This window comes from Patella vulgata, chromosome 5 (genome assembly GCF_932274485.2).
Source record: "Patella vulgata chromosome 5, xgPatVulg1.2, whole genome shotgun sequence".
In the NCBI taxonomy this organism is placed as follows: domain Eukaryota; kingdom Metazoa; phylum Mollusca; class Gastropoda; family Patellidae; genus Patella; species Patella vulgata.
In genome coordinates, this window is record NC_065883.2 from 75877880 (window position 1) to 75891600 (window position 13721).

The following is a 13721-nucleotide window of genomic DNA, read 5'->3' on the forward strand; positions in this document are numbered from 1 at the left end:
GACAGACCTTATGATACAGCGCGCACGCGCTAACCATTCCCCCGCCCACGCCGCCTAATATACCAGGGCACTATCGGATTCAAACTGGAGAGGGTCCTTTATCATTTACGCTTATGGGCATACTAAACTTAAGCTGTCTGTCTAAAAGTAGCTCCGCTTGAGAACAGACACTAAGCTAATTGATCGACATTTTAATTCTAAAACACTAAGAACATTTCGAGCATTTTGAGAAGTATATATTCTGCTTCATTTAAACATACATTATGCAAGAGCTAAATCTGGCTATTGTAGGTCTTTCCCGATCTATTACACCACCACTCACACCCACACCCCTTAGAAATAAATAAAGGGGTGTCGCGCATGATAACAGACAATAAACAATGGCACCTCATCAAAACATGAAATGCAAAAGGGTTCAACACCCTACTTCTGTGCAGCGACTCGGCTAATGACGACGGGCATACGCCCTGCGGTGTATTATAAAGGGAATTTTGCCGGCACTACTGCCTACTCTTCTGTCGATTCTGTCACGTGACCCACGGGCTCCTGTACGTGCACGTCAATGTGTACACAAGGTAATGAGTTTTTGTCCCATACAAACGACTAGACAGTTGTCCCTGCCAGGGTAAACCACGCCGGAAAATCCCTCGTAACTTCCCCTGCCAACACCGGGAGCGATCCCAAGAACCAAGAGAGAGAGAGAAATGGGGTTTAACGTCCACTCGACACAAACTAGGTCATTTCGGGACTAACATATTTTTTTTAAAAATTTTATTTCAATAATTCGCTTGCGCGTAGGGGTCTTTAGCAGTGGGAGAAAACCGGAGAACCCGGAGAACCCGGAGAAAACCCACGAGATTGGACAGGCGACCCTACTCCTTGTCACGTACAACCAGGGATTCGTAACCACCGAGAACCAAAAATTTACTCAATGAGCCACTGCGGCTCACAAACAAGGCATAAAAACTAACTGTACACAAATATCGGGCAGACAATTCTCTACTTTAATTTCATTTCCCTTGCAACATTTCCATTTTCATCAAAAATTTAATTAAAATTGGAATGATGTCTAGCAAACATTAAATTAACCCTAGATATAAAACGACACGTAATTACCTACAAGTTTTAACAGAATGTTAATGAAATATGTAGATGAAACCGCCATATCATAGATAGAATGTGTCTCTTGGGTTTTGTAATTTCGATATTTATAAAGATCGCGGTTATAGCAGCCATTGGTATCCGCCAGAGAATTCCATTTTATAACTATCATGCTTTATTTTGTTATCGTTCACATAGTCTCGGTCACCCAGAACCTCCTAGTCTTCAACGTACGGAGGGTTTGGGACCGTTGTCAATATTTTTCTGGGTGATAGAGACTATCGTTCACATGTATTTACCAAGTCTCGCACAGACTGTGTTTGACAAGGCCAAACGTTCGGATGGGATGAAAAACCTTGGTACCGTTGGCGTGCACGTAAAAAACTCGCAACAACTGGAAACGCAGGCGAACACACCGATGTCGTAGCACATTCTTTGTTATATGTCCGCGTTCAGGGGGGTTGGATGGCGGAATGGTAGCACGTGCGCGCTGTATCATGAGGCCTGTCATTGAGTCAACTTGCGTAGTTTCGAATCCCCGGTTGTACGTGACAAGGAGTAGGGTTGCCTGTCCAACCTCGTGGGTTTTCTCCGGGTCCCCCGGTTCCCTCCCGCTGCTAAAGACCCCTACGCGCAAGCGAATTATTGAAATAAAATTAAACCATATGTTAGTCCCGAAATGATCTAGTCTGTGTCGAGTGAACGTTAAACCCCGTTTCTTTATCTCTCTGTTCGCGTTCATTAGCCCTGTCGGCTCTGAAGAAGTATGACGTTACACCCAATTTCATTTCATTTCCCATTCAGACTGAGGAGGCCGTATCGCTTGCGATGGTCTGAATGATAGAGAGTAACTTACGAATCAAGATAGGCATGTTTATGAAATTTCAGACGGCTTATTTCTGTCAAGAGGAAAACCCGTGTACGAAGAGTAGTCGGGAACGGCGCTGCCCGTACCAAATGTCCTCCATGGCACACGGTATGCTGTATGTCCATCTCCATTATCCCGGCCCGTGTATAAAAGTAGGAATTACTTTCACGTGAACTCAGGGTTAAATCACCCATGAGGCACACTATGTTGAAATGCCCTGTCTTGTGATTTCGTAATGTCATATTTATGGAAGCGTATAGGGGTCAATAGCGCGATAAATACCGCAATATTAAGTTGGTAATATGTCAATATATTGTGATTGTTCTGATGATTTTATCTCTCAAAAGACAACTTTTGCCGAGTTAATTGAGTCAACGCGCTATGTTAGATGTCCCCATTTCGTTTTAAATGTGCACGTTTACATTAAGATAATGCTATTCTGAAGCTTTGTCGACATATTCTATATCGCCGTAGCATATGTCGACATTTTCGCGAAATATCGCCATTCGCTATGTCGACGTGTGCATTTAAAACGAAATGACAAAATAGGCCGTAATGCCATATATTGGTCGTAATGCCATATATTGGCGTTGTCTCAATGTCATATATTGGTCGTAATGCCACATATTGGTCGCAATGCCATATATATTGGTCGTAATGCCGTATATTGTATTATTGACACATTAGGTAAGATTTAGCCATTCTTGTTATAATAGTTCGAAAATAGATAATGCAAAATGAATATATTGAAAACTACGAGTGAAGATATTAGTCTTTGAAGATTTGACAAGATATGTGCATTAATTGTAACCACCGTACTGGTTGTTCGAAGCTATGCCCAGCTTCTCCATTTCTAAATATATTACTAAATGTCTCGCTCTCGACCATTAAACAATACATATAACATTTCAGTCTTAAAGAAAAACCAGCAATAGGCAGATTTAGCTCTTGTATGTATGTTTAACAAAAACATGAAATGAAATGGGGTTTAACGTCCTACTGTTATGCTCCTATACTGGGCTAATGAAGACGGGCATACGCCATACAGTGTGCTATGAGGGAAATTTTGCCCGGACAGTGGCGCTACACCCTACTCTTATATCGAATTCCAACTGTCAAGGATCTTTAACGTGTACGCCATTGTTAGACGGGTCCTCGGTCCCATCCGAACGAATAGACAGCTGTCCTTGTCAGGCCCTCCGTTCTGCACCACTGACAAGAGGAAACCACGCCGGAAAATCCTAATGAACTTTCTTGGCCAATGCAGGCATCGAACACGCGACCTCCAGACCAGCGAGGCAGTGTCTTACCCACTTAGCCACCGTGGCTCCTGTATGTTTAACTGAGCCCACCTCGTGGAATAGAATACCGTGTAATATCCGGTACTAATAAAATCACGGATTACTGCGTCTCCGTCAGAACAGATATAAACAGACGAATTATGCAGATCTTGGTTGACATTATTTCTCTGATGTTCTTGTATAACTCTAGATCCTGTTATTCAAGTTCTAGATAAACGATCAATAAATACACGCTTCTCAATTCCTTTCATCGTAAACACGTCACTCATCAGAGAATAATATTGTTAAAATCAAATCTTTTAAACATTAAAACGTCAAATACATCCTTATTTTATATTCCTCAAATGATTTATAGTCTCTTCTATGTTTTCATAATTGTCTTTCCACTTTTTTGGATAAGAAAATGAATCGATTGTACAGGGGGCTACTGTGGCTAAGTGGGTAGGACGCTGGTTCACTAGCCCGGAGGTCGGGTGTTCGATCCCTGCATTGTCCAAGAAAGTTCATCTCGGGATTTTTCGACTTGGTTTTCCCTTGTCAGTAGTGCAGGACGGAGGGACTGACAAGCACAGCTGTCTAGTCGTTCGGATGGGACGAAAACCGAAGTCCTGTGTATACATAGGCGTGCGCGTTAAAGATCCCCTTCGATATCAGAGTAGACCCGGGCAAAGTTTCCCTTATAGCACACTGTATGGCGTATGCCCGTCTTCATTAACACAGTTCGGGGCAGAACAGTAGAACGTTAAACCCCATTTCATTCGATTGTACATGTAGTTTCATAAACTATGTTTTGGTGGGTATGAAGATCCGGAGATTGTTGCCCGTATTGTTCATATCAGTGGCACGGAATGGCGTCTGTTCGTGTCAGCGGCAAGGAATGACGTCTGTTCGTGTCAGCGGCAAGGAATGACGTCTATTCGTGTCAGCGGCAAGGAATGACGTCTGTTCGTGTCAGCGGCAAGGAATGACGTCTATTCGTGTCAGCGGCAAGGAATGACGTCTATTCGTTAGAATGGGCCGAGAAAAAACGTTACGTTATTTGATGGACATAGAGATAACAACAGAGTTCAAATTTCAAACGCATAATTCTCAATATTTAAATATATCAGATTTATCGGTTCGCCAGAAACGCGAGTTTACGTGCACGCCAATGTATACACTGGACCTCGGTTTATCGTCTCATCCGAACGACTAAATAGCATTAGCAGTTATCGACCGGGTCAAGTTGAATAACGAACAATACATAAGATGTTATAACGTCGCCATAACACAAAGATATAAAACCTATATTGATAGTTACTCTTGTTGATCACGACATATAACTTGACCTTCCTGACCTACTCATTGACGAATCAATAGATACAGGTCACGTGATTACCATTAATCAATCAATGTCGAGCTTTTAAGATACCTTGGCACGCAACGATTGGCCATTAATGCCCATACACATAATGTAACGGAATTTGTGATTTAATTTCCATATTGCAAAGCCCCGTACTTCTTCTGTCTTTCACGAAATAATACCCATTAAGACGTTTTAGATTAAATCAAAATCTTATTTTAATTTTATTAAAAATGTTGGGGTTTTTTTCTGATTGAGTTGGCAAATAAGATGTCATTTGGTCAAGTAGTTTCGTTTCGAGCACAGACTTGTACGTGACACAGAGTGGGGTCGCATACGCAACCTCGTGGGTTTTGTCCGGGTCTTCTGCTTCTTTCTCCCTTGAGCCACGCTGGGTGAGACGCTGGCTCGCTAGCCTGGAGGTCGCGTGTTCGATCGAGATTTACCGACGTGGCCTCCCGTTGTCAGTGGTGCAGGACGGAGGGACCACTGTTCGGATGGGACGAAAAACCGATGTCCCGTGCATACATTGGCATGCACGTAAAAGATCCCTTGAAAGTTGGAATTCGATATAAGAGCAGGCCATAGTGCCGCTGCCCGGGCACATTTTCCCTCATTTTCAGACGGGCATAAATGGGAATACGCCTTCGGATTAAAATCTCGCCTCTTCACAAACATAGTTAGATTCCTCCTGACAAAAATAACTTTATTTTTATTTAATTACACATTTCACGGAAATTCTGTTAATAAAAGTAAGAATATTTGACGGGTGATTGACTGGCGGTGTTGCTGATCTTGCCCCGGGACCTTAGCATTGTTTTCAATCAGATGTCAAATTAACAAACGCCTACTGGCAACATTTAAATTGACAATAACATAAATCACGTCCTAGTTAGAACACATGTCATCCCAGCCAGAATTTAAAAATAAAATAAAATTTAAAAGGCGTTTTAATTTTTAATAAGAACATCAGCTCTTTGAGCTCATTTCCTGGTCCAAACAATAATTAGGAGTAGAACTGCTTTGTTTGGGTTTTTTTATCGGCTGTACAAAAAAGATAGAAAATATATTCGAAAAGCGAGTACCATGAGCTTGAACCCAGATCATTCATTGTTTTTTACTAACTAATTCGTGAGGGGGTGAGGGTTAGCACGTGAGCGCTGTATCATGGGTTTTCTCCGGGCCCTCCGGTTTCCTCCCACTGCTAAAGATCCCTACGCGCAAACGAATTATTGAAATAAAATTGAACCATGTGTTAGTCCCGCAATGGCCGGTTTGTGTCGAGTGGACGTTAAACGCTTTCTCTGGGTCCTCCGGTTCCCTCCCACTGATAAAGACCCCTACGCGCAAACGAATTATTGAAATAAAATTGAACCATGTGTTAGTCCCGCAATGACCTGATTTGTGTCCCGTGGACGTTAAACTCTCCCTCCCTCTCTCTCTCTCTCTCTCTCTCTCTCTCTCTAATTCATGAATATCCCTGATCACTGATCAACCCCCCATTGATTATGAATATAGCACAAATGATAATACATATGTTCAAATAAAGATCACCATCAACAGTTAATATTATTCATTAATTCTGGGAGATGATTGACTAATCCCCAATGGTGTTGTTATGAATTTGGAGCAAGTGCGCGATAGAGTTGACCATCTTGTGTTAGACCGTGATTGGTATGCTGAAACAAATCTCGCGGGAATGTAAATGAAAAAGGTTAGGTTTGGAAGTAGATTTCGGCAGTAATTGTTAAAACAATACTGATTACTGGTCAGGTCTAAATATCAAGGCTACCTCCAGATTTCGTAAAGGTCGCGAGGTGTTAACAGGGCTAGGGCACGTGATTATTGCCGAGAATTGTGAGTTAGGGATAGGGTTAGAAAACAATACTGATTACTGGTCGGGTCTAAATATCAAGGCTACCTCCAGATTTCGTAAAGGTCGCGAGGTGTTAACAGGGCTAGGGCACGTGATTATTGCCGAGAATTGTGAGTTAGGTTTAGGGTTAGCGCTAGCCCAGTTTAGATCTCGTAACGTGGGGGTGGCCTTAATATTCAGATCTAGCCCTGATTACCAAGCATTCTGCGACAGATAAAGGTGGTGTTTTTTTTGAGGAAAAATAAACATTTTGCCATGACTGTTTTCGCCGCTGCCCGGGCAAAATTTCCCTCACAGCACACTGTATGGCGCATGTCCGTCTTCATTATTCCAGTATAAGAGCAGAACAGTAGGACGTTAAACCCCATTTCATTTCATTTCTTCTCTGTAACCTTTATTTCGATGTAGTTGATCGAATGTCACGCCCCCACACCCACCCACATACTGCAAAGTACCAAAACCTTCTTGAAAATGGGGGTTGGATGGCCGAATGGTTAGCGCGTGCGTGTTGTATCATAAGGTCTGTCATTGAGTCAACTGGCGTGGTTTCGATACCCCGGTTGTGCGTGACAAGGAGTAGGATCGCCTGTCCAACCTCGTGGGCTTTCTCCGGGTCCTCCGGTTCCTTCGGATTCCTCCCACTGCTAAAGACCTCTACAATAAAATTGAACCAACGATATGTAAGTCCGAAATGATCTAGTGTTTATGTCGAGTGGACGTTAAACCCCATCTCTCTCTCTCTCCCTCTCTCTCTCTCTCTCTCTCCCTCTCTCTCTCTCTCTCTCTCTCTCTTTCTCAAGGTTTTTTGGTCCCCTGACAGGAGAGGAGTTGAACTTAATGATTATTTGCCGTTTAAACGACAAAAGAGAGATTCCATTTCCCTTAACGGCTAGAATCAATAGAAGTTCCTACAAAACAAACTTTCAATGAGCATCATCGTGCTGTGAATCGTAAATCTTAATACTTTAATCAGCAACAGGCAGACGTGTGAAAACGAAAAGATAATATTGGTTTTCACCGGCCATGATAATGCAAAATGGGTATATTTATGCGCTTTTATATTGGACTCAACATCGCTAATTTTGTTGAATCTAATGAGGTTGTTTTTATTTAAAGCGATAATTTCATATTTTTAGGTTATATTTTTAAAATGTATTAAAATAAAGCCTTAACATAGATGGTATCTATAAACAGTCCTACCTTGTTAAAGAATAATTCTATTAATCCTATAATTCACTATTGCCAGTTGAGAAATTGGCAAAAATATCATTTTCAACTTCAAATTCAAACGTTTGAAGATAGCTATTCCATAGGGGCAATAGAAAAACAAGGGGTGTAATTGTGTTATTATTTCCGGGGTCATTGATTTTTAAGTGTGAGAATTATACCTATGATCGTATAATAGTGAGTTGATAACCTATTGAGCAAAAGACATAGAAATAATTATGTTTTGACTTTCTTAGAAAATATGAAATTCTCGCTTTAAAAGAGCGAAGAAATGAAATTAAGCAATCTGATTACAATACAGATCTATATTTCGTTTCGTTTCGGTTTTTTATACTTTCGATGGCCTCATCTACATAAAGATCTGACCGGTTGAAGTGGAAAGTCGCGTCTGAGGTCATACGCGAGGCCTTTACGTTATGACGTTAGTAAATTGCTTAACCAATCAGCGTTGGTGTTTCTAGTGGGTTACCAACAGTTCCATGCACCTCACGCCAAAAACTCGCCGTAACAGACCGTTTCATTGGCTAACCCCTCACATCATCCACAACGCGGGTTATATAACAACTCTTCCAGATCCTAGTGTAGTAAAGACAAGTAAAACGAAGCTTTGAACTATAAAAAAACGAAACGAAATAGGATCTGTGTTTTAATAAGATTGGAAATTAAGTAAAGTTTATTATCTTCTGCTCTAATTGAATTAATGCAGTGTGCTATGTTAGACATTTTTTCTCAAATTCCAGAATTGCTGCTTACCCCATCATCAAATGCCAGCTGTTAAGTGTCTTTTACGTGCACGCTAAACGATTATACGGGTGGACCTCCATCCGTAAGACTAGACACGTTCTTCGTGGCCAGGACATAATGTCCCGCACCAGGGGAATTTCGGAAACCTGGCCGAAAAATCCCGAGGAACGTGCTTTTGTGTAAACGATGCCGGACTGGAATTCCATAATGTAATATTGTGCGTTTCGCTAATCCAGACCGCTGAGTAAACTGTATTTATCTAGCTTTTAAGAGGGAGAGAGAGAGAGAGAAAGAAAGAGAGAGAGAGAGAGGAGAAGAGACGAGAATAGAGAGAAGAGAGAGAGAGAGAGAGAGGAGATTGGCCAGGCGACCATACTTCTGGTCGCATAAGTTGGGAATCGAACCTTGACTCAAAGATACATGTAGACCTTATGCCCCATAGCCATCGCGTTAGCACATTACCCCCACTATCCCCACACCACCCCCTTCCCCACCCGACCCCTCCCCCCCATACCACCACCAATGTTTCGAGTACGTTGACTGTAATAAATGAGAGAGAGAGAGAGAGAGAGAGAGAGAGAGAGAGAGAGAGAGAGAGAGAAAAAAAAATGGGGTTTAACGTCCACTCGACACAAACTAGGTCATTTCGGGACCAACATATGGTTTCATTTTTTTTCAATAATTCGCTTGCGCGTAGGGGTCTTTAGCAGTGGGACTGGGAGGAAACCGGAGGACCCGGAGAAACCCCACGAGGTTGGACAGGCGACCTTACTCCTTGTCACGTACAACCGGGGATTCGAAACCACGCCAGTCGACTCAATGACAGACTTTATGTTACAGCGCGCGCACTAACCATTCAGCCACCCCCCCCCCCCAATAAATGACAGACTAGCTCGATTATTACCATGGTTATTCCGATAAATCCATCAAAAAAGACGAAATGAAATGAAATGGGGTGTAACATCCCATATTTCTACACCAACAAAACTAATGAACATAATAGATACAGCAATTAAAACATCTAAAAGGAAAATCAAACAAACACGTGCGCTGATTGATATAATCACAAATGTACGAACTAAGGAGTTATTCATTTTTCTGACAAAACTAAATGGATGGAAGCCCTTGAGACGAGTTTTACGTCAGTTACAAAAACATTATATTGAAGTTAATTGTTTAATGTCAGGATGCAGTTATGTTCTAAGTAAATGTCAATTTTGTTTTTCTGCATAAAAGACAATTGATTAATGGTCGCTTACAGCGCGTGGGTGGAAAACAAGTCATGTATATTATATTAATGGCTTGTCACGTGGGTGGAAAACAAGTCATGTATATTAAATTAATGGCATTTCACGTACCTAATGCCGTACTTTAAAACGAGAATTTCATATTTTCTAAGCAAGTCAAAACATAATTATTTCTGTGTCTTTTGCTCAGTAGGTTGTCGACTCACTATTATACGATCATAGGTATCATTCTCACACTTAAAAATCATTCACCCCTGGAAATAATAACACAATTACCTCCCTTGATTTTCTATGCCCCCCCCCCCCATTGAATAGCTATCTTCAAACGTTTGAATTTGAAGTTGAAAATGATATTTTTGCCAATTTCTCAACTGATAATAGTGAATTATAGGATTAATAGGGTTATTCTTTAACAAGGTAGGACTGTTTATAGATACCATCTTTTTTAGGGCTTTATTTTAATACATTTTAAAAATATAACTTAAAAATATAAATTATCGCTTTAACCGTCCAGACAGAGTGAAAACGATATGAAATGGTGTTTAACGTCTAATATTTCTGCGGGCTGATGAGAGAATTTTTTATCGGCCAGCGACACCACGGCCTACTCGTATTTCGAATTCCAACTGTGATTGGATCTTTGGCATACACAATCAACGTGTCTCATCCTAATGACTAAACGTTGTCCATGCCATTTCATTTATTATAGTTTCAGCTCAAAGAATGAAATTAATACAATGCACATTCTTGTTGTATCCTTTAGACTGTGCACTTGTATAACTATTTGTAATTATAATGAACAAAATATTGTTTAAACCATGTGTCATATAATACTGGGGGGGGGGGGGGGGCGAACGGTCTAACGCTGGCGCTTTAGGTCATAAGGCCTGTCAGTGGGTCAAGTGGCGTTGTTTCGATTTCCAGTTTGTACGTGGCGCAAGAAGTAGGATCGCATGTGTAACATCGTAGGTTTTCTCCGGTTTTTTTAAAAATAAAAGTGAATTATGTGTTAGTCCCATTGCCCAGTTTATATCGAGTGGACGTAACATGATTGGTGATATATTTTGAATTATAATTCAGATTATCTGGATGTTTAATATAAATATTGAATTATATTTCAGGTTTTGTGGGTGTTTATAAGAGTAGTGAGGTGATTAATGGTGTAATGAGCTTGTAGTAAAAGAACAGGTAATCACTCATCCGCTCTCTTTCATCTTATACACCTATAACGCTAAATCTCTTTGATCTTTGGGGTATATTCTATGCCCGGAATATCTTGCGGTCTGAAACTCGGGGCGACTTTGCCAGGAGGTTTAAGGTTCCATTGCGCTGTTTCATGGACGAGAAAGTTCCAAGGGATTTTAAATCCCTTTTCCTCCATTGTCAATGGAACGGGGTGGCTGGCCTGGCAAGGAAAATTGTCTAGTCGTCCGGATAGGGCGAAAGAGAGAGAGAGAGAGAGAGAGAGAGAGAGGGGGGAGATGGGGTTTAACGTCCACTCGACACAAACTAGGTCATTTTGGGAGTAACACATGGTTCGTTTGCGCGTACGGGTCTTTAGCAGTGGGAGAAAACCCATGAGGTTGGACAGGCGACCCTACTCCTTGTCACGTCCAACCGGAGAATCGAAACCATGCTAGTTGACTCAATGACAGACTTTATGATACAGCGCGCACCTGCTAACTGGAATCACAGACAATAGATGTGAAATGTGATGAATGTTAAAAGGGAGTGTATTTAATCAGTATTGTGTTTGATAAGTTTAGCCCAATCATGCAATATCAATCAGTTGTTAGTAATTAAAGACATGAAGAGCTTGGTAAATAGACGACCATATTTGGGTTTAAATGTGGTTTATGTCTGTATTGATATTATTATACAAAACAAACCTTTCTGAAACCTTTATTAAAGATACTTTCCACTAAAGTATTTAACGGGTGGAGATCTACCTATTAGAGATTCAGCGTTCCCAATATCGATAAAATTACTTAAAGCAAAACGTTTACTTGAGATATATAGAGAATCTCCTACCAGTCTTTTTTGATATCAAAAAATATCAACACAAGTTGATAAAGTAACAAAAAACGAGGCGCTGCCGAGATTTTATTTACTTTATCAACGAGTGTTGATATTTTTTGATATCAAAAAAGACTGGTAGGAGATTTTTTTTATCACCCAATCCCTTTTTACATGCACAAATAGATAAATATAATTCTTTGCTGTAGATTTAACTTTTACTGAACATTGTGGCGTAGTGATACATCATTTTTGACAGCAATTCAACCATTGCAAAGTCCTTTATATTGACCCAGTGTTTCCATCAAGGTCAATTGAATAACAATAGTTCATTTTTAATAAAAAAAAAAAAGTTACTTTAAATAAGAAATGAACTGTTCTTTGAATATAAAAAAAAGTAGTTCCCTTTCAACCGACCAATCAAATTCATGTAAAGCGATATGAGATATCGCAGTAGATTATGAAATATATCACACAAACGATATCTACTGTAGAATGTATTATTGGCTGATAAAACAGCAATATCATGTGTGTAAGTTGAAGGACTCGGGGGTGGGGTGGAGGGGGCTGTCTAATTTGTTCGCTTTAGATAATAAGGTCTGCCATTAAGTCAAATGGTGTAGGTTCAATCCCATGATTGTAGTGACAAGTAGTAATGTCGCCTGCTAAACCTCGTGGGTTTTATCTGGTTTCTCCAATTTCCTCCCACTGCTTAAACCCCCTTTTGAAATAAAATTGTACCATATGTTAGTCCCGAAATGACCCAGTGTGCATCAAATAGAGAGGGAGAGAGAGAGAGAGAGAGGGAGAGAGAGAGAGAAGAGTGAGAGAGGTTAACATCCACTCGACACAAACTAGGTCATTTCGGGACTAACATAATTTTATTTCAATAATTGGCTTGCGCGTAGGGGTCTTTAGCAGTGGGAGGAAACCGGAGGACCCGGAGAAAACCCACGAAGTTTGACAGGCGACCATACTCATTGTCACGCACAACCGGGAAATCGAAACCATTTAGCTCTCACAATTATCTATGTGTGTAAGGACACACAGGAAACACAGAACCTACTAGAAGGTATTGATTTAGAATTATTACGTCTTTAAATATGTATACATGCAGACGGTTGTTAGAATTCTTACATAGTGGTCGACCACCTTATCATTTCCTATTGTTGATATTATATATCTATAAACGAGGTGCAGCTCTCTATTCCATCTACATTTGCTAACGAAAACTGACAAGAATTTTCAGTCGATCGGAAATCACCGTGAACTTCCATTAAAAACGGAATCGTTAAAAGCAACGGAGTGAAAGCGATCGAAGAAAGTTGGTGTTTGTTTTTTGTGTTAATAGGAAGCGTTTTACTGGTGTATCTGCTTCAAACAGCTGTGTTAATGTGTGGTTAACTGTCAAAGACACATTGGGGGTACTCGATTGAACGTTCCGGAATTGAATTCCTTCAATTCCAAAAATAGTGACAATCGGGTGAAAATGTGATTTCGGGCTACAGCGCATGCGTCGACTGAATAACTAAATATCTCAACCAACCATGCAGCCGAAACCGTTTAATTACGTCACGATTCTACTCACACCACCTCCGTTGTTGGGACTGACAGAACTGTGACAGAACTGAATTCTGCGTTACTCGATTGCAATTCTGTCAATTCGGGACGTTCTGGACTGTGAATCGAGCATCCCCTTAGTGTTCTCGCTCACTGTGGTTAAAACCGGACTAATGCCTTATTTGGTTCTGATAAAGGTTGTCGTGGACTGGATCTTCGAAAAATGATCAGGGATAAATAGAACTCAATATACTTGTGGCATATTCTGAATAAATTGGCACGGTGGTATACAAAATAAATATCTTCAAATCTTTATATGACATGTTTCTGACACACACGTACGTACACAGAATGTTAAGTTTAAAATATTAAAATCTTTGAAAGAAAATTAACAGAGAGAGAGAGAGAGAGAGAGAGAGAGAGAGGGGGGGTAACGCCC

The 13721-nt window shown here is 40.7% G+C and overlaps 1 protein-coding gene across 2 annotated transcripts in view; it reads left to right on the top strand.

The window, feature by feature from the left end:
- Positions 1 to 13721, top strand: part of LOC126822388 (potassium channel subfamily K member 1) — a 65314-nt gene that overhangs the window by 22473 nt on the left and 29120 nt on the right. The window contains exon 2 of one of the 2 annotated variants that reach the window (XM_050551280.2): positions 10828 to 10894. Coding sequence is in view for 1 of the 2 variants with exons in the window: in XM_050551278.2 (XP_050407235.1) it covers positions 13604 to 13620 (17 nt within the window). In the remaining variant the exon portion in view is untranslated. Of the gene's footprint in view, positions 1 to 10827; positions 10895 to 13280; positions 13621 to 13721 lie in introns of those variants that run through there. The other variant, XM_050551278.2, reaches the window with a different exon arrangement.